Raw genomic sequence first — 22,409 nt, 5'->3', positions numbered from 1 at the left:
AGCATTTGGGAACTTGGGGCAAAGCTATAGACTAAGCAAACTCTATGAGGTCTATAGCTTAAGTAGTCTTGAATCACCTGAGGCAGGTCGTGGATAACAGCCTCCAGGTGGAATGAGACTCCTGTTTCATTACTTACTACAATAACCTGCTCTGAATGACTGGTGGCTGGCTACTGTATAAATATCAGCTTGCCCCACTGCTGCTCTGTGCTGACGAGCATGACAGCTCTGTTTGAGAAATTCGAATGTGCTGCATATCCTTCAGCACCCTGATACTGATATTCTGTTTCCAAGGGACATTCTGCTCATAATTTATTGGGAATGCATTCTTATATTGCAGACTTAATTCTTTATTTTTGAAATAGGAGACTTTGACCTACTTTATAAAAAATGTGTGATACATGGCCAAAACTGGAAAAATCTCTTTAAAACACTCAAACCTTTGTTCCTAGGTAGTCAGTTAAACATTTTATCTAGTTTTCCTAGTGTTACATGTGTATCCCTTTTGTTAAGGTCTTCTAGATTTTAATAAATCTAAATATGTACTTCCATCAATGGTTAATTTCCTTAGAAACAATCTCAGAGTAGAAGTATCACATTTATAGTAATCTTCATTCTACACAGCTGTGCAGTTAATAGAGTAAGTATAAAAAGTTAACGGAGTGAATACCTAAAAGCTCAGGTGAAACAAAAGCCAAGAGATGCTAGGTCCTTCGGGAATGAAGTCTGAGAAGTCACAGACACTAAAATCATCTCTGATGATTTTGCAGATTGTGCACAGTGCACAGTGCACAGTGCAGATTGTGCACAGTGCCTGTGAACTGCTAAAACTACGAAACTAAACTGTAATTCCCACTTCTCCCTGCATTTCCGGGTGATTTCTCCCAGTGCTCCAGATTCCTATTACTTCCAAATAAGGACTAGCAGGGCCGGATTTTGGTGTTTGTAGGCCCTAGGCACTTACACTCCGAAATGTACAAAAAGAGGGATAAACGCCAATTAAATTATGTCTACTGACACGATGCACTTTAAACTATTCTAATGCTAAACCGCGTGGTTGATGGAGCAAGTCGAGTGACCACCACTTCGATGCTTCTAGTTTCTAGAACAGGCGCTAGATAGCGTTGGATTATTGGGGACGAAAGGGAGCCTCCTGGTTTGAAATCCTCTTAAACACTTAATTCAATGACTAATCAACTTAATTGACCTTAATTAGGACTGTTGCGGAATTGTGGAGGAGTTTGAGTTGTAGGAGGATCACCGGTCTGCAGGGTATGAAAGTAGAGTTTTACGTCTGTATTCAGACAGGAGCAGTTGAATCACGATACTTCACACTAACACACATATTTTGTACAAAAGAGTAATAATGAAAGTCTGGAGTGGTTTAATGAATGTCACTCATTGTATGACCATTCAAAGTACATGTTTTCAGCTAATAAAAGGATTGGGGATCAATGAGCCACACAGGAAGTCTAGAGGAGACTTCCTTTGTTGGCGCCAGGAAAGCTTTTGAGCTTTGCTTAAAGAACAGCTTCAATCGCTGGGCGTCTCTTGTTGGCGTCATTGTACACTAAGCGGTCTGCCCCCACCACTGTGTTTTCTCTGTTCCACAGATCACCTTGCAACCTCAGTTGTAAAATTTGGCCATCCATGGGCTGTCAGAACGTTCAGCTGCCTCAAAGGACCAAAATATGAGAAGTGTCTACCTTATGCTTTAAGATACTGCTGGGAGTATTTGGTGTAAAGTCATGGTAGACAAACTGGTCAGTGATGGAATGTTTATTTTTACTTTGTCTGCAACTGAAAAAGACCTTTCAGCTCAATTTGGACCCACTGATGAAGCTGCTGGAAATAAATCTCTTTTGTGCCTTTCCTTATTCAGGATGCAGGGGAGTTCCTTCATCTTGGGCCAGGAAAGCCCCGCTTGCTGTTGTTACCAGTGAAGTATTGACCTGAAGAATTAGTGCAGGTGTGCATTTCCTTAGCCTTGCCTTTGCGCTGACCCTTCAGCTTGCTGTGATGTCTGCTTTCTGGCTGCCCAGTGGTTGCATGCTGAGCCGGGGGTTTAGAGAAACCACTGTGAGGTCAGGGAAAACACCAGGGAGTCTTCCTATCTGAAATGCAATGCACCGATTGGTCCAAAAAACAAATTGTCAGATAAAATGTAGGGGTTAAAGCTTTCATGTTAAGCTTAAACCAACATGTTTGCCCATTGTAATTTTTTTCCAGGATCCACTTTTGAAAGTAGATGCAGATTTGTCCATCATAATGAACAAACCAGTCAAGCACAGAGCACAGACTGATGCTTCCTGGGCTTGCAAAAGAATGTTTTATCCTTTCTCTCTGTGTTTTATGCCATATTATGGTATTTGTTGTATCTGGATGCTTCTTTTTTCCAAGAAAGTGGAGAACAGTATTGGATGGGTGAGACCTGGAGTTTGAGAGCCACATATTTGAGGATTATTTAATGGCAGGCTTTATTGAATTCTCTCTAGATCAGGGCTTTCTTATTTTCCTAGAACAGTGCCAGGAGTTTGACAAAACGCTAGGCGCACTGATACAGATAAATATTTGCATATCACCTGCTAAATATTTAATCTGCTAAAAGTTTGAACATTGAGCTTTTCCCCTCACTTCCACGTGTACTATCAGTTTTGTCCTTAAGGTATCCATGCTAAAATGTCTGCCTCTCTGAACATGCATTGTAAGACGGAACAGAAATAGCGACAGCTTCACATCTGCTTGAAACAGTCATTTTCAGTAGCCCGGGAGGAGTGAGAGAGCAGCCTGTACTAGATTTCAGCATCGGCGTGATTCTTACCATGACCTTTACTTCACCTGAGTTTCCCCAGCTCGCACACACACACACACACATAACTACTCTTTAAGGCTTTATTATTTCCCAGATTCTGAATGTATGTCCTGTCCTGGAGTTGAGTTTGATAAGCAGTCCAGAGAATTGCCAGTCATAAGGGAGGAAAGTCTAGGAAAATGAAGATGTCTTCACTGCTGCGTTTCTTGCCTTCCTCGCGATTTACAGGAAATTCCTCGCAATCTGCCTGGTTTATGTTACGTCTTCTGTGCTGGGCTGCAGAAAAAAGGACAGAGATAAAAAAAAAAAACCATGAGAGACTGAAAGTAAACCAACTGCCAGTGTCCTGTTGAAGACAGCTTTTCTTCTTTCGCTGTTCGTTATCTATTTAGTTTTAGTTCACTATTTAGTTTTCTATTCTAAGCAGCTGAGCTGAAATTGCATTTTCCTTCTTTTTAATGTCTATGTTATTGTTTCTGAATGGCTCTAATGGATCAAATCCTTCTGATCCTTTTAGTTCCACAGCTCTACATGGGGGGAGGATAGAAGAGGGGTCCCTTTTACGATTGCCATCTGTAAAGCTTAATAGTTTTTATAACTGATGAGGTGCTGAAGTCATCTGATTGTTTGACACAGGGAATAAAATCAGTATTTTCACGTTAGCGTTTCAGCTCTGGGCCAAGGTACTTTTGGTGGTAGATGGTCAGGTACTGTTGTCTGAAGGCCTTTGCATAAACAAGTGGAACTGTGGAAACTGCATGGAAGTGGGGGCTCATCTGAGACACAGAAGCAGCTGAGCTTCTGCAGCCAAAAAGCCATAGCCCAAATGCATCTGAAGGCCATGCAGACGATTTATCATTAATGATGCCGGTTGTGCACTGTCTCCATTAAATCATTAAAGTTCTGAATGGGTATATTCCAACGTCTGATTCCCAGCATCTCCCAATAAAGAACTAAAAATGTGTTTGTCCCTGAAGTGGGCACTAAGTGCAGACATTAACAAAGTTCTCATCCTTCGGAATAAGCGTGATGCTGCTTTGTTAGAATGTATTACTTTATGAAAAGCCTGGAGTCTGCTTCATGAGCTGTATTTAAAAGGGAAAAAAAACTGAACAAAAACCTGCCAAGATGCAAAGCATTTTGTGTTGTTGAATGGTGACTCATCGCAAAGCCCACATCGTGACATTTCTGATCATGTGGGATTGATCAAGGAGAGACTGTGTCTCCAACACACACACATTGTTCACAGGTTTGTGGGAAGGGCCTGCAGGGGCTTGAATTGTTTCAAAGCCGCATGTAAAGAATCTGATAACTGTCAGATCATGTGGAGAGTTTGTATGTGCTGTGTGTTGCCCTTATATAAGCGGAGACGATCATTTCAAACAAATAGAAAATAAAGAAATAAGAGTCAGCTTGTAAACTTTCTTATACTCTCGTGTTTTGAACCCTTTACCAGATGAGTCCTCATCAGGTTGGAGAAGCAGACAAATGTGTTTTTAATGGAGGCTGGGATTCAGTACAGTCAGCAAATGAAGGAAAATGTAGTTGTTTTTTGTTACAAAGACTTAATGTACTGGAAGATGCAGAGCCATCATCGATTTCACTAATGCATTATGTATTTCCCAACATTTGAAATATACATAAATGGTGGGTAAGCATATGAACTTTGCCAGATACTGGGAGACTCATTCAGAATATTCCATAGGTGAGTTGTAAACTGGCTGGTTTCTTGTGTCAGTAATTGCACCTGTTGCCCGTTTACAGTAGGTTTTAAAAAAACAACTGCATCTTGAAATAACTACAGGATTTTTAGCGTGTACTTATGGAGACATGCTTGCCTCTTGAACTTTTCCCTGCAGTAGAATTGCTTGCTTGGTCTACATCGATGATCTACAGAGATTCACAAGCTCTTAATGGACTAATCAGTGTTCCAGCAGAAAGCTGTTTGAGCACCTGATCCCCAGTCACACAACAATTAACTCCTACACTATGTCTCTGCTACAAAGATTCAAAGTTTTGCCGAATCGTTAGCCGATGTCGGCCTCATTCCTGGATGAGCTGGACAGCATAAAGGCTGCTTATTGTATCCCTCTGGAAAATAATTCACACCAAAGAATGCTTTGCTTTTCCTCCAGCTGCTCAGTTTATTTTCTTTCACTTTGGAAAAAAGTTTATTTATTTAATTTTACTTTGAAGACTGCTGCAACAGATCTGTAGGAATTTAGGGTCTTCCAATAGCTCAGTTAATCCCAGAAAGGTTCATCAGCTGTATCATAGGAAACCTAGCAGTGAGTACCACTCAAGAGTGACCCAAGTTTAGTGCTTGTTGGGTGAGTGCTGTCCGGTACATCTGACTTACTGATTTTTGTGTAGCTGAACTTCTTGTTAAATCCCAGTTCATGCCAACTAAGTAAATCCATAATAACTCTGCCCTTTGCAGGGTTAATCATGACAGAATCACACCACATCTCACCGTGATCCAGAATACTGAGCACTTTAATATGGGTATGCTTTTTAATCCTACACGTTAAGATCTTGAATTAAAAGAATAAAAAAACTAAAGTTTATGCTTCTTTCCCATCCAGATATTTAGATGTTCCCAAGACCTTTTCTGACCAATAGTGGAAATCAGTAAGGATACATACATAACGAAGTGAGGCAAATTTCTATCTTAAAAGCCTTAAAGGGCAGAACATTTCATTTGTGTTATTGTACCATACGTTAAATTAAACTGAAATTGAATTAAACTAAGTACTAAGTACATACTGTAGGACTGTTTTAATTATGTATTTTAATCATAGTTCATTTTTTGCACACTCTTCCCATTAATTCTAATTTGGTTTTTATAATCATTCCAAAATTCCCTCACAAGGCACTGCACATGGAGGAGAAAACAGACTGAAACGGATATTTCTGGTCCTTCTACAATATCAAAGAAGATGTAGGAACGCATGACTCCACTGATGCACGGACACACACGGTCATCTTGCTCGCTGAGAGCAGGAAGTTTTAAATAACTTCCAGCCACAAAATGAATGGAGAGTGAAACACAGCCCGCTGTGCTGTGCTCCCACCAGCAGTGTGGACCTGTATGCTGTCCTTTCCCAGCAGATGGATGCCTCTCTCCGGCACTGTTAGCTGGTGCCTGGCAATAGTAAAAGGTGTAATGGTCAACCTTGTGCTTATTGCTCCCAGATATATTTAGCCAGCAGCCATATCACCCAGCAACTCACAACTGGCAGCCCCACTGGAGCTCAGCAGTGTGAGCCTGGTCAGTACCTGGAGGGGAGACTCCTGGGAAAGCTGAGGCTGCTGCTGGAAGAGGTGTTAGTGGGGCCAGCAGGGGGCGCTCACCCTGCAGTCTGTGTGAGTCCTAATGCCCCAGTATAGTGATGGGGACACTATACTGTAAACAGGCGCCGTCCTTCGGATGAGAGGTAAAACCGAGGTCCTGACTCTCTGTGGTCATTAAAAATCCCAGGGCGTTTCTCGAAAAGAGTAGGGGTGTAACCCCAGTGTCCTGGCCAAATTTCCCATTGGCCTTTACCAATCATGGCCTCCTAATATTCCCCCTCTATGAATTGGCTACATTACTCTGCTCTCCTCCCCACTGAGAGCTGGTGTGTGGGGACAATCTGGCGCACTATGACTGCCGTCGGATCATCCAGGTGGGGCTGCACACTGGTGGTGGTGGAGGGGATCCCCATGACCTGTAAAGAGCTCTGAGTGGAGTGTCCAGGAAGGCGCTACATAAGTGTAAGCTATTATTATTATTATTATAATATTTGGGATCAACAGTGTTGCCCAGTGTCAAAGCAGAAATGTCGCTGCTGATATGCATGACGTGTGCTTTGCCTTTTCTGGAGGAAAAAACAGCAGATTTCTAATAGGGAAGTGAAGGTTATTCCACCTTGTGCCGCTAGCTGCAAGCCGTGTTTTTGCCTTGATTTATGTCGTTTGAAGCAATCCAATTGGCATAAATGTGCCATGCTTACTTTTTATAAAAACACATGTGTGAAATTGTGTTAGTGTCCCACTGTGCTCTTGAGTTCCACTGTGGAAAGGTACAATGGTAGCCATTTATTTAATGTGACGGGGGCAATTTTGTAGGGGCAGTGATATTTTGTGTGTTTTATCTTTTCTGCCACACGCCTCTTGCGTGGTTCCTGGGTTTGATTCTGGTCTGGGGTGCTCTGCAGGTTCTCTCTGTGTTTGTGTCTTTGTGCCTCAGCCTTCCATGGACACTCTGGCCCAGTTAATTGCCTTCTTCAAATTGCCTCTGTGTTTGATTCCCATCCGTGGTGCTGTCTGACTTTGTACCTCCTTTTAACAGGACAGGCTCCGGCTCAGTGCCGCCCTCCAGAGCAGGAAGCGATACTGGAGAATAGATGTTTTGAACAATGAATTCAGAATCATACCTTACGTGATCAGTGACTGGCAGGAAACCACGAAAGACAATAGTATAGTTACACATCAGGGAATTTGAAAAGCTATATTTTTAAAACTGTTATGTAGACCCCCCCAAAAGTTTAAATGTCTTTACTAACAAGTCAACTGCCTCACTGGGGTTATGATTCTGTCTTCTAATGTTGTTTTTATATTCTGAACTACTTTTACAGCGTAAGCCAGGTTCTATCACTGACTCCAGCATTAAGGCCCAGACTGATTCTCCAACAAGTGAAAAGGCCGTATTGAGGGGCTAGTTAATGTCTAAAAACTACTTGACAACAGGAGACGAGAGTCCATGTTCTAATCTAATTAATGCCTTAGGTCCTTTCACAGAAGTTGCTGCAAGAGGGAGCTATTTTTATAATCCCAAATCACCTGAAAGCCAGGTTCTGAAAGAGGCCACGAGTAGTCAGAGGTTTGAAACCTCTGAGGGAGCTGCAAACTCAGCGAGGTTCTCCAAGTGCATCTCCAAGATCGTACAAGGTGCAGCGTCTTCAGAAGGGATCAGGCTGTGCTCCTTAGAGAGTGGTTTGTGAGAATGGAGTGAATGTGCGTGCACTGCTCGAAGCTCTTTGCATGCCAAAGAATGAAGACGTTTTTTTTCCAAACAAAAGGTTTCGTTCTCTGCCTACACACCGCTGTTTGAGTGGTTTGCTTTAGGGTTTGAAGACCAGGGAGTCTCGGCACCGGCATTGCCTGTCATTCATGTGACCGACACCGGATGGCACCAGAGATGCAGCCCGAAAAGATCCTATCCACTCCTGGGGTTTTTAAAACAAAGGTGGACATGGACTTCTAAAACTAGGCATGGCATGTGCCCACGTGTATTTAAAAGATCATTTCAAAGTTTCCATCGCTTAACCTAAGGCTAAGAGGTGCAGTGGCATTGATCAGCCACTGCTCTGCTACATCCACAGCTCCTGTCAAGGGGAAGTTTCTATTTCAAGGCCTGAAGCTGTTGCTGTTGGCAGAGTCAAAATCGGGACCCTCCCAATAGCTCTTTGATTCAGCCATTGCCATATTTCTAGATCAAATAAACGTTTCCCTTCATCCTCTTCCTCTCCCAGGGTCACATTTACATTGACAGTGTTTAAGATGTAAAGCCCTCAGAACGGATGTCGATAAATTTTGCCTCATTTAAAAAAAAAACAGTATCTAGTAGCATGAAAAACACTGGGTCACTAATTCAGGCAGAGGCATAACATTGGCTTCGTCACCTCTGGGATGTCGGAAACAGCCTACTGTAGCTGCCTGTAAGAGGATGCTTCCTGTTGGAGACACCTCCAGCCAACAGGAGAGGTTTTGAATGTTGTATTGTTGTTCATTTCTCAGTTGCTGGAATGGAAGTACTTCAGTTTTCAAAGGAAAGCTCCCTCAAACAGCTTCCTAGAAACCCCATGTGTGTGCTTAGTGAGAGCTGACGTGTACCGCCAACAGGGGCTCTTTTGTTTGGTAGTGTAAACTCTGAGAGGTCGCAGGCTAAGCTGTAAGGGGTAAACATTCGGAGTAATGCAAGGATCAGGCCCCAAAGACTGGGAATTGGATGAAGCTCTGCTCTGTTCTATATTTTGGCTACTGTTCCTGCATTGTGGTGCCTATAAACATGCAGAGAACCAGTCCTTTAACACAGAAGTCATTCCCTCGCTGTCGCTGGGAAACATGAGATTTTTTTTTTGGCTCCAAACCAGGGGTTGACAAGCCTGGCCCTAGAGTGGCAGTGTGTCTGCAGGTCTCCATTCCAGGTCGGGTCTTAACTCAATTGACTTATTATCGGCTTAATAGAATCAATTTAACAGCTTCTCCCAGGTCTTCAGGTGCTGGGGTTTTGAAGGCTACAGGGGACACTCTGAATTGTCGATTTAGCTAAAATATCAGGCTTACACTTGCCAGGATGAACGAACTGAGAAGCGCTGCAAATCCATCGAGCTTAACAGACAACCTAATACTTTAACGCACAGCACACAACTGCTTGTTGTCTGCAACTTTGTTTCGGCCTGATGAGAAAGATGAGCCTCACACCCCCCAACTGGAACACAGCACTGAGAAGGGGTTAAGAGCCCTGTCCTCTGAGCTGGAAGGTTGTGGGTTCAAGTCCCTGCTGTGGACAGGGGTGGCTGTATCCTCAAACAAATTTGTTTTCCAGCCTGCTCAGCTGTACCAGTGGGCACCAGCACTGTGACGGATCTGCATCCCAACCAGTGGAGAGTCGCATGCACTCCTCTTGCTTGCAAACTAGGATGAGGTCCTGACTGGTGAAATTTGAGGTTTGAAAAGCGGGCATTGCTGTTGGATTTTTTTGGGTTGTTTCTGCCAGGTGATGGGATACCCTGGCACAGTAAATTGGTCAAGTGAGGGAGTCAGAGTGAAAAATTAGGCATGTTTAAAGTGGAATACAGCTCTAGATGTCTGTGCTGTTGGTCAGTCCTTATATTCTACAGCCAACTGCAACTTGGCTGAAAAACTTGTCCACAATGAGTTTAAAGGCACATCAGGGAGTCTTCTTGTTCATTCTGGGACCAGGCTTTCATCCAGTTATCTAGTATACCTTAATATTCATGATCAGAATATCACTCGGCAAAGCTTACTGACAGGAAAGAGTCGCACACAAACGCTTAGTGTGCTGTACCAAACGTTGTGGAAAACTGAAAACTGTAAAATATCTGGGGTCCTTGTTTCATTTGCCTTTATTATTTTGAAATGTTCTAAGGAGCAAAGATATGGCTTTCTGCTCTTTAATCCTTTGTGTATTGCAGAGGACACAGAATTTTCAAAGCCGCTAAAAAATGCATGAGACTTGAAACCTGAGCAGAGTGAAAAGGGCAGGCTCTTTCTGAGTTATTTATGGTTAACGGAGAAACGGAGACGTGCCTCACAGGCGAAAATGTTCCCGCAGCTTTGGAAATAGAAATTTCAACAGGTACAGTACAGGAAGTAAAGGAGTTATGAGTCTCTTCAGAGAAGAGGCTGTAGTATAAAAGAATGCCAATCGATGCTTGAAAGTAATGAAGGCCCCGCCAGACAAGCCTGGATGTCCTGTATGAGCAGAGCTGACATGTTCACAAATAAATTAGTGATACCTAGTCCCTTGGATGTTTTATTTATGAATTGCTTTTCATTTCTGACAACCCTCGTAAAGCCTCCTCCCACATTATATGACTTCTTGGCTTCATTAGATAAGGGAAACAACTCAGTTCAGAGCTGCAGGCCAAATCTTATTTCTTTGAGTGTGTTTTTTTAGGGAATCCACATATCGCTCATTAGACCAAGACTTTGTGCATACGTCTCCATAGTTCACTAGTTCACCAGCAATTAAATTTTAATATTTTAAAGAACTTAAGAGCTGATACTGTATGTATCAGAGCATCGGCTTGCATTTTTGCTGAAGTCCCTGGACACTCAAGCCACCCCATTACTCTGCTGAGAGCCTGAAAAGTAAAATTATGACACTGGGAACAATGAATGCAGAAAAGTTCCTGTCATCTCCTCAGTCATTCATTGCACGTAATGGATTTTTAAAGCAATTACGAGTCTCCTAAGATGGTAGGACTGTAGAGCTAGCTGTTTATAACACTTAACTTCATCAGTGGCTGGCTGCACTGTTTATTTGGCAGAACTCCTCTGTTGAATTTTTTTTAGTATTTATCAGCATGCACAGCTGGTAATTGTAGTAAATTGCAAAATCCTCATGGAAAAAAATGAACGCAAGTAACTCTGTGGCTTAATTGAGCATATAGAAGGCAAGAAAAATGAATGCAATTAGATTCAATATTTTTGCTTCTGTGCAGCTTCCTCCTGGAACTTTCTCTGTAAAAACCAACTGTAAAACTTTATTCACACACAGAGATGATTAAATGTGTTTTTCCCCTTTCTGTGTTGTCACACCTCACACATTCCCTCTGGAGCCTGGAGTCGGGGGGCTCTCCGCAGACAGAGACAGTTGTCTGTCTTGCAGTGCTCATGGGAAGTAACGCCACCCTTAACTCTTTCGTTCGCTGCAGAACTGTCCACCTCCCGCGCCACGCACCGGATGAACTCGACGCCTTCCCTGCCGGAGCTCCTCGAGGACAGCTGCCAGCCGCTGTTGAGACCGTCTGCCTTGCACCACTCTGCCTCATGGGCATCCTCTCTTGCCACAAACCCCAGGGCTCCGGATATGGACGGACTCCACTCTGGTAGGCTCCGGCAGGCCATGCAGCCTCTGCCCTGCCCTGCTTAAGCCTGCAGCTGCATTTTCCTATTGCTAATGAAATTGTGACACTGAGTTTTCTGGGTGACGTTTCAAGAGCCTCTCCAGGTTAGGAGGTGCCCAGTGTCAGTCCTTGGGCTCTGCTGTTGTCTTGATTATGCACTGAGAAGGGCTTCATCGCATCGATACATCTGTCTTCCAGAAGTCTGAAGCTCTCGATCTTTCAGAGAAAGCATGCTGCTCTGCACCCTTGAGGCTCAGGAATAGAGAAAGCTTTTGTAGAGAATTTGAACATTTGCTTTTTTTTTTCTTGTGCAATATTTGGAAGTTTACATGTTCTCCCACAGACAGGAAAGCAAAAGTTCTGTGAGCCATCCAGAAAGGGCAGACAAGTTTCCAGTAAGTTATTACTGTACGTTTTATGCTACCCTCTTGTGGTGAAAGATGGTCAGCACAGCTTTTGTACTCATTTAATAATAATATTTAATAACAATAATTGCTTACACTTATATAGCACTTTTTCTGGACACTCCACTCGAAGCGCTTTACAGGTAATGGGGATCCCCTCCACCACCACCAATGTGCAGCACCACCTGGATGAGATTTGAACTTAATATTGTTTAAAAATAAATTTATTAAATTAATTACAGCATGTAAACGTTTTTTAGACAACTTATTAAATTCAGCATTTTCAACTTTGAGATTTCAGCAGTGCATATTTTTTAGACAACTTGGTAAGTTATACTGTGTATTGTGTCTAGATATCAACTGTAAATGTGCTATGTGCATTCACATTCCTTTGCTTAGAATAAGACCTCTTTTGCAAGCATTAATCATTAATTAATAATTGTCCTTTGGAACACAATTGTTATTGAGATACATTGCCAGAGGGGAGCACTCAAGAGGTAACTGTACAGTCACCTCAGCCATCGATCCTTCCGAAACGTTAAGTGTGTCCAGTTCTAGAAATGTACCAGGTTTATAATAATAATAACTTTTATTTATAAAGCGCCTTTCCAAACCGAAGGACACTGTACATTATGAATAAAGAAAAAGACAAAAAATGTATTTTTGAGTTTATTGGGGAGTGGAAAAGTTCAGAGATATATGATGTTTAGAGCCTTGAAAGTCAGTAACTGGATCTTATATTGAATACAGTATGTGACTTTACAGGCAACCAATGTAGAGACTTAACTGTAGGGGTGATACCTGTATGTTACCAGAGTCTGGTGTGAGTTAGGCGTCTAGCTGCAGAGGTTTGAACACATTGCAAGTTGCCAAGAAGAGTTAGGGAGCCCATAGAGTACTGAGTTGGAGAAATCAAGCCTTGATGTTATACAGTACATGCCTGAATCAGGCACTCAGCATCAGACATTTCTAAGGTGAAAGAAAGATGTCTTCATCAAATTTTTCCCACGTGGCTCGAAAGACAGGAGATCATCAAGTACAGTATGACTCCCAGATTCCTGACTATAGCTGACGCGTGAATGGGGAAGCATCAGCCATTACTGTGAAACCCTTAAATTTATCAAGCTAAGATTTGCTACCCATGATACGGTTTCTGTTTTGCCCTGTCATAATTAATTGATATTAATATTAATTTCATAATTAATATATAATTTTGTGGTTTTAAAGTTAAGGCCTGATAATATGCACTTTATATGTTGTATATACAGTACAACATGGCTGGAATGAAGTTTAAAGCTTCCTCTTTTAGAGCCACTGTTTTGTAGGAAGGTATACAGTATACTGTGATTGCTTTTGCAGTCAGGAATCCAGAGTGACTCTAGCCTTTCATAGTGCTTCATGGTTTAACTTCTAACATACTGTATTTAGCATAGAGGTCTACAAATGTGGCAGCAGAATTAGATTCTCCCCTCAGTTAAGCCTTTTGTCGCAGCCTGGGACACTAACACCAGCCGTGAAAGTTTCACTGGAAGTGCAGAAACGATTGTTTGTTCTCATGTGTTATACGCAGCAAGTTGCAATCTGCCAACAGCTTGTAATTTTCCACCTCTTACCCAGGCTTGTGTATTCTGAGTTTCTTATATTGCTGTAATTGCATTTCTAAAGCCTGTTTTTTAATTGCCTTATAAAATATGCATGTCCATGATAAATTATCCATGATGTGAAAGTACTGCTCTGAATGAACATATATATATATATAAGATTCTTTAACTCATTTGTCTGAAGTAGCCTTACAAAGAGATTTTTGGAAGCAGTTATTCATTTTGATTTATCATCATTTCAGAGCTAATTAATGGAATGGAATGATCGTTTGCTTGTGTACCAAATCTCATTTCCGTTTGCTCATTAAATGATACTGTACCCTTTAGTTATGCAAAAACATTTAATGGATGCAAAACACATTCCAAATAATGTATTTTAACTTGAATCAATTTAGAATATTTCTGAAGTTCTGGAGAAAATGCAGGGTTGTAATTAATCCATTTGCGGTTTAAGATTTCAAGAAAATTTGTGCCCTTTGATAGAAGGGTGATCAATTCCGAAACTGAAGGGAAGAGAGGACATCAAGTGAGCCAGCACCAGAGCACCAGACTATCAGCTGCAAACTCTGGGATCCAGAGGGTTTTCCTTGTTTCTTTGAAACATCAATGGCTGAAGGCTGGAGAGAAGGAATAAACTGGTCTAGTTCAACATGAATTGGATCAATATTATTCTTTTTCCAGGTGAGGAGTTGATCATACCTGAAGGATACAGGGAAAACCTTGTGGATTCTGGAAACTAGAAAACATCCAAGGGTCTCCCTATAGGAATCACGCTTTTCTCCCTCTGGTTACATTTGTTAAATTTTGTTAGGTTGTCACTTTTATCCAAAGCAACATCCATTTGCACTTAAATGGTACATCTGGGTATGTCACTGAAGATAAGATGAGATCACTTTATTGACTATATACAATTTTATACATTAGGAATTTGTCTTTTTGCATACCCCAGCTTGCTCTCCATGAGACACACAGGCAGGGAGAGAGAAGCTTGGGGTCAGAGTGCAGGGTCAGCCATTTATACAGCACCCCTGGAGCAGTTGGGGTTAAGAGCCTTGCTCAGGGGCCCAACAGAGTAGGATTCCTCTGCCAGCCGCGGGTGGCGCAGATCCTTAGCCACAGTGCTACCACTCCACCCGAGCACTACTGGCTGAAGTACTGTACCTCACTCAGGTGGATAACAGCAGTGTCTCACTGGGAAATTGAACCCACAACCTTCAGTTACAATCCATAACCACTGCCACTACCACTGACCTCACAGTGCTGCCCTTAAAGTTCCTAGCTCTGTCACTTGATAGTACCGCACACGATATTGTGCAAAGTGTTAGCAGGTTAGATGCTGAGAAAGTAAATCTGTGGTACCTGGATTGCACCAGGCTGACATGTCCATGTCTGCCTCCTCGCTGCCATCGCTGCTCAAAGAGCACTGGCATCTTCTTACTTCAGAACCGAATGATTTACCCACCAAAAATCGGCCGATTCTGTCAAAATGACCTGTTCCGAATATGAACTGAGTTAGGGATTGTGAAACAATCATAATTGAAGAACAGTCACTCACAAGAGAGAGCATTCAGCCCATCGGCCCATCTGGTAGTTAGCAGCTAATTGGATGTCATCCAGCTGTTTCTTGAAAGAAGCCATCACCTTCAACAATATGACTGGGCAGCTTGTTCCACACTCCCACAATCCTCTCTGTAAAGATGTTCCTCCTGTTTTTGGTTTTAAATGTGCATCCATGTTGTTTCCACTTGTGTCCTACATGAACATAGTTGTGTCCTATAAGAACCTTCTCTTCTCCAGCCTGTGGTCTCAGGTGGCCTCGGGCTATGCAGATTTCTTGGATGGGCTTTGTGCAGCATATTTGCTGCTGGTTTTGCACATGCGTTTCCATGACTTTGTGCTCAGGAGTGTGTCAGAAGGGGGTGTTGTGTTGATGTCTCTGGGTTAGGGGAGAAACAGCCTGTGGGGGGTTGACTCAGACTTCAGACCATACTAGGAATTTGTAGGCTCTGCAGGGGCATAACTTTTAAAACTAAAGAAAAATTAAATATGATGATTTTTTCAACGCTGATGGGGAGAAATGGCATAGGGTACTGTCCTGAGATTCTAGTATCAAATATATTGTAGCGTTTACAGGTTCTTTTCAGAACAAAGGACCAGTGGAGACACGATTACCAAACCAAGCACTAGCTTTATTCATTAACAACCACCCAAAACCAAACACAGGATATACACGCACATGAGGAGACTGACGGAACACGTACACATCTTTAGGGTGGTAATTACTTAACAACACGCTATACTTTTATAAGACTACACAGGGCACTAGAACTACTAGGACATTATTTACACAGGTAGGGTCAGCCGCTGGTCATCGTGCTGACCCTCAGACTCTCCCCGGCTACCACTCCCAGCATGCCCAGTGGTACTACGAGCGCCTAGGGGGCGCTTCCTCCTCACCACCAGGCGAGGGCGTTACAATATGTTATGGTTATACTTGGTAAAAAAAATGTTTTCATGCAAAAGAACATTTAATTGCATTCTGAATACATTTCTCTCTCTCTCTCTCTCCGTCTCGCTCACATATACTATAAGGCTATTGAAGTATTTAGGACCAGGCAGAGCTGATATTTTACTAGAAACTAGAAGTGAAGTGATTTCTCCAGCAGTGATTACTGGAACTGGATTGCAGTGAAGTGATTACTGGAAATGAAATGAATGTGGACTTTCTAGTAGTGAAATTGCTTTGGTGGTAGAAACCAGAAATGATTTAACCAGAACAACTCGTTCTGTAAGTGAAATAAACTGCAGATGATCATGTTGTTGTTATTGCTATTAAGAAGCTGACGATGTAATGCAAGATAATTGTTGCACCAGTTTTAATAGCTTGGTCTGACCTTTATAATAATAATAATAATAAACTTAATTTTATATAGCACCTTTAAAGGTGGCTTCTCAAAGCGCTTTACAGGATGACAATAACAATAAATAAGAAGACTACAACAATAAATAAGAAGATTTCACAAGATAGGACACAATTATAATTACAACAATACAACAATAACAATAGAGGAGACCGTGGAAGGTGGTATTAAGAAGAGCAGAGGGGTGAAGAATGGAACCAGTTCAGTAAAGGCTTTTCTGAAGAAGAAGGTTTTGAGTCTGGATTTGAAGGAGTTTAGAGAAGGTGACTCTAATATCCTTGGGCAAAGAGTTCCAGAGCTTGGGGGCATAGCAGGAGAAGGCCCTGTTGCCCATACAATGTAGACGGGCTTGGGGGACAGTAAGGAGGGCAGAATTTGAAGAGCGGAGGTTGCGAGGTGGGGAGTAGGGCGATAAAAGTTCAGACAGGTATTGAGGTGCCAAGCCATGTAAAGCCTTATAGGTGAGCATGAGGATTTTAAAGTCTACGCGGAATTTGACCGGAAGCCAGTGCAAGGACTCCAGGATAGGAGTAATGTGAACACTTGCACTAGACCTGGTCAGGATTCTGGCTGCTGAATTTGGGACATACTGCAGCTTGTTCAGAGTAGATTTAGATACCCCAGGGAGTAGAGCATTGCAGTAGTCAATTCGAGAGAATACAAATATGTTGATCAGCTTTTCAGCCACAGTTAATGATAGCATAGGGCGTAGTCTTGCGATATTTCTAAGGTGAAAAAAAGATGTTTTGACAGTATGCTGTACATGTGGGTCGAATGTTAAGCCAGAATCGAATATAACCCCAAGGTTTTTCAATTTTGATTGAAGCTCAAGTACAGAGCCATCTACAGACAGGGTTACAGGACTGGCTTTACAAAGTTGATGGGGGGTACCAATAAGCATGATTTCAGTCTTGTCACAGTTAAGATGAAGGAAGTTTTGAGTCATCCAAATTTTTATGTCAGAGATGCAATTAGATAGAATAGAGACAGCCACATCAGAGTTGGGTTTGGTATGGATGTATATTTGAGTATCGTCAGTGTAAAAATGAAAGCTGAGGCCATGTGATCTTAAAAGCTGACCAAGTGGGAACATGTAAATGCTGAAGAGCAAGGGGCCCTTTGCAGAGATGTGCGAGGTGGTGTTTTAAATTTGTCGCCAGCGAGGAAGGTGTGTAAGCAGACGGCTCATACTCCACTGAGAGGAGGTCATGGCAATGTAATATAGTGTCAAGACAAGACAGGTCTTCCTGTTTCCAATGTGAAGGCTTTGCCACTCTGGGGAAAATGAGACTCTACAGATGCAGTACTACTGTGTCACTAGGGCACAGCAGTCCTACACAGTAGGACAGACCCCAGCATTTAGCAACGTCTACTTTTTCTTGCTTTGCCAGAAATCCGTCTTCCATCCCCAGTTTTCTCCTGTCTGTTTTCCCCAGTTGAATCCCCTCAAACCTTTTTTCCATCGTCTTGCATAATGGGGGAAAAAAGTGCACCAAGGTGTCCACTGTACTACAGCCACTAGGAGTTCTCCTTTAACATGCTTTTCACAAAACACTGAATTGTTTGGTTTTTTCGTGCTGTTTCTGTAATCTTGGCTTTGTGACATAACTAAACATTGTGCAAAAAAATTCAATTCTGTTTTAACTTAAAAATTTAAGGTTAAAAGTAAAAGTAAAACAATATTTTATAAAAACTGTTTCAAGGTACATATTTGGTGTGAATATTTTTTTTTAGTTTTGCGTTGACTTGTTGAAAATGGCCCGAGTAAAGTGGCAGTGCATTTACAGTGCAGCTGTTAAGGAAGTCGGGGAGAAACTAAAGCGGTCCTGCGTTATGCTGCCTGGGTGCAGTAGTTTAATCGTACCACTAGAGGCCAGTGTTTGACTCCGTAAGAACTCTGAAGTCTGCCGCAGGAGCATCATCTGACCTATATTCTGTTACAGGATTTTCTCTAGAAGAAAAAAAAAGTGGAAATAAAAGGAGTTCACCTTTTTAGCTCAGCTAATCTTTTATTAATTGGTGCAGCTGACCTACTTCTGAAAACATGGCGCTCATCATCGACCAGGACCCACCTTGTAGGATTTCTGGGGAGGGGCTGGGGTAGCCACCAGTTTTGCGCCAGTGTGCTATAAATATTCTGAAAGTGGGAAGATGAGAGGAGCCACAGGCAGCGAGGAAGCAGATGGTACTGACAGAATAGAGAAAAGCACACCATCCACACAGACCCCTTGAAACCAAACCAAAACAAACAACAGAAGCAATTTCAATTGTTGCTTTCATCCGATCACACAAAAGCTGTGACAATACATTCCACAATAGATATGGAATGGTACAGTTAAATGGCAGTACGAAATGAATGGAGATGGTCCTGAGCTGGTAGCCAGCTGAAATGTTGTTCTCGATAATTGTCTCTTGAAATGTGTGTTTTTAGTCCGCCAAATCATTTCCCCTGCTTTTTGTAGAAACTGTTTCAGCTGAAAGGAGGTTTCGGAGCTCTCTCAAGGATTGCGAAGCCTGGCTCAGGAGATTTGTGTCAGATCGGAGGATAGCTAGGAGATAAACTCTTCTTGGAGGGATTTGGAACTGGGTAATTAAAGGTCATTTAAAGAATAAATATCCTTACATTGCAAACTCCTAAGATGGTTATCTGGCCATATCAGAATCCCACACCTAGCATATAATGGGACTGTGAGCACAGCTCCTGCCCATTCAGCAGAATTGCCTGGCAGCAAAGAGCTGGGCTGTGCGCTGGGCTTTACTCTAACTGTGAAAGCTGCAGTGTCTAGGGACAAGCAGGAAATGGCTGTGGTGAGTGGAGGTGAATCTGCCATTTGGAATTGCACTTGCTCGGCAGTAATAAGTAGCGAGAAATGCTTTAGAAAATAAGACATTGTTTTTTCTTCTCGCGGCACTGCAGTCTCCTACAGACCCCATTATGCTGTAAGTGTGTTTTTAATTCTCTCAGACCCTTGGCCTTTACCTCATTCTCTCGCACCCTTGACCACTCATTTCCTTACAGAATCCCAGATAAGCCCTTGGACAGAGAGCAGTCTCTTTGCGAAATTGATTCCAGCACTTCACACTCTCTCGCACTTCCTATTGTTTTCATTTCCAGCGCCCTAAAGGCGTGACATATAACCTCTCACAAGACAGCTAGGACACCGCTAATTACAGACTTTGATTACTCTGTGGAGAGCCTGGAGGCGCCGGTGACAAGGTTATAAGGCCACGAGCACCTGCTGCATTGTGTTTTATTAATCCATACATCATTCGCAGCCATAAGGGGTGAGATGAAGGTGCTGTGCTCTACGCATAGCCCATACATCAGCATTAACAATCCTGCAGTGAACTGGCTCTGTAGCCCTGGCAGACTCCCTTGGCTTGACCCTGCTGAGCTTGTAGGATCTTGAGTTGATGTCACAGTAGCTGACCTTGCAAAAGCAAAACAATTCAGGCGTTTGGCGACTCAGATCGGGCCAGGTCACACAAGAGCTCTCGGCTGGCTCTCAGTCTTGGCAGGCTAGGAGCGTGGCTTTGCTGTCCGGGGCACAAAAGACGACGGCTGTGATTTCTCTTCAAGATCTTTTGAAAAAACGCCGCACAGGGGAAACCTCGGTGCTCCCCAGCGCGGTACAGGAGATGGCTGTCCATTTATAACTACGAGTCCCTAAACAAAAGGGAAGGGAGGAATTGTTTTGTATAAAAAGAGTTGGAGATTCGGGATCCTGGCTGTAGACCAGGGCTGGACAATCCCGGCCATGGATGGGCCAGTGTGTCTACAGGGTTTTAGAACATTAGAACTGGGACAAATGACAGGAGGCCGTTTGGCAGCTTGTACAGTAGGGAATTGATCCCAGGATCTAATCTAGGTCTTTCTCGAAAGAAACCAGGGTATCGGCTTCGACAAGAAGGGTGGGTGGGTTTCTTCCACACTCCCACAGTTGTGACCAGGGAATTCGTGGCTTTGTGTTCTTACTGAACTGTAAGAAATCAACCAATAGCCAATTCTTAAACCTCCCTTTAAACGTGCTCAGTGGCTTTACCTGATGATGGCGGAAGGCGCTCCTAATTAATCTGATCTGTTTTCAGCACTTGACAAAGCAGCCTCTTCCTTTCGGGACCACCTCCTTGCCTGCCAGCAGCACCTCCTGCTTTTCGATTCTAACTTTAGAGCAGTCCCATTCACGCGAGCAGCACAGCGAGCGAAAGATTCTTCGAAAAATCCAAACGATACGTATTCCTCAAATTCCAAACGACGAGTTTCATCGCCATTCCACCAATGCAATAAACCCAGCACTTTCTTTCCCCATCGTGTTTGATCATACATGTGACATGCAGCACGACTGAGCATCCCAGTACAGTAAGCCGACAGTCTGAATATCTGAACTCGAGGCAGTTTTTCAAAGGCGGTCCCGTGCTGTTTTTGAGGTGCATCTGAGTGAAAGAACTGCTGCCAGTTCCTCTCTTTTTTTGGCTTTGTTGTTTGTTTGTTGATGCTGAGAAAGCATTTGCTAACCCAAAACAATCTGCCCAGGAAGCTGTCCCAGCCTGACCTTCGCTTCAATCGATTGACGCGCAGAAAGAACACGCCAATTGCTTCAGACTCCGATGGAAAAGCGATACAGGGCCCCGGAGACCAGAGCATCTCGTTTGTTTAGAGAGAATTGGGATGGGGGTGGGAGGAGGGGATCAGTTATGCCTTCAGAGAGAGAATGGTTGGATTAATGCAATCCCTGTGTGTTCTTTGAAAATAAATAAACGAAAGCTAGCCTGACACCGCTATTTTTTTTAAGTCCATGGGTTACCCTTTACAGCTGGGCTTTTTGTGTGCTTTGATGGAAAATTCTGAAGGGCTCTATTAATTAAAGTCTGATATAAAACTAGTGTTAAGCTGCAAAGTGATATGTATCAGTAATGATAAGAGACACACAGAAGAAAGTACTAAATCGAAGGCATTCTTTGCATAGATTTGCTACTAAAGTTATGTTTTGTACTGCAGCACCCAGGCATTCTAAGAAAGTCCTCAAAAGTATTTGCAAAACACATTGCAATTGGGGAAGAAAGATAGAGGAGAGGCATGCATTAGTTTCCATGTTTATGCACCACTGGCAATATGACTTGCTAATAATTAGTTTTCTATCGCATCTATCTCTGCCACTGCTGTTGACTAAAAAAGGGTTTTAGGCATTTGCGGTTTGATTTTTTTGGTGTCTTGTCCAGGGTGTACCCCACTTTATGCCTACTGCTTTGCTGGGATGCGACCCTGAAATGGATGGAGCTGTTTGAAAATGGGTGGATGTTTTAAATCTGTATTCAGGATGTATCCGCCTGTTATATGATCTTGCAGGTTCATTCTACACATTGCTGATTTGATTAGTGTTTGGGAGGTGTTAGATCTTTTCTTTCCTCTCAAGATTTCTCAAAGTAGACGACACCCACCGAGATGGGTACCTGGGTTCACCTTTTTGTGTAGGTGAGCTGTGCTAATGTACCTAGAAATTCTGACACAGTTTGTATACATTTATATTTACATTTAAAAGGAGTTTGTCCTCAATCAGCATTACCATACGTGATGAGGAAATGGAAATAGTGTTCTGTCCCATGTCACTTGGTCTAAGAGTGTTAGATGTACTGTATACCGCGAGCAATAAACTCTCCCCTGGACATTTTTATATAGTTATACAAAATATATAGTTAATATAGAAATTCACTATTTTGCATGAATGCCATGTAGCTCTGTATTAAATATATACAGTACTTAATATAGCAATATCATAGTTAATATAGAAATTCAGTATATTAAGCAAATCAAATCCAGTATTTTTCATACTATATATTTAACATAGAAACCCATTTTACTACGTCAATTTCCATATTAGAAGTTATAAATCCTGCAGTTGTCTCAGAGATATAATTTAACACTATATGGTGAAATTGCAGTGAGAGAAATTTTTAAAAATATATATATAGTTGATTAACATGTGCAAATACGCTGTGTTTCAGTCTCTGGATTCCAAATGACGAATGTTTAT

At 42.4% G+C, this 22,409-nt stretch overlaps 1 protein-coding gene across 1 annotated transcript in view; it reads left to right on the top strand.

The window, feature by feature from the left end:
* ano3 (anoctamin 3) overlaps positions 1-22,409 on the top strand; it is a 114,145-nt gene that overhangs the window by 5,556 nt on the left and 86,180 nt on the right. The window contains exon 2 of the mRNA XM_088935120.1: positions 11,260-11,433. Coding sequence (XP_088791246.1) covers positions 11,289-11,433 — 145 coding nt within the window. The 5' untranslated portion in view covers positions 11,260-11,288. The remainder of the gene's footprint in view (positions 1-11,259; positions 11,434-22,409) is intronic.

Source organism: Atractosteus spatula, chromosome 16, assembly GCF_055471065.1.
Source record: "Atractosteus spatula isolate fAtrSpa1 chromosome 16, fAtrSpa1.hap1, whole genome shotgun sequence".
Classification (NCBI taxonomy): Eukaryota; Metazoa; Chordata; class Actinopteri; order Semionotiformes; family Lepisosteidae; genus Atractosteus; species Atractosteus spatula.
The sequence above is the reverse complement of the archived record's forward strand: the minus strand, read 5'-3'. Positions and strand labels throughout refer to the sequence as shown.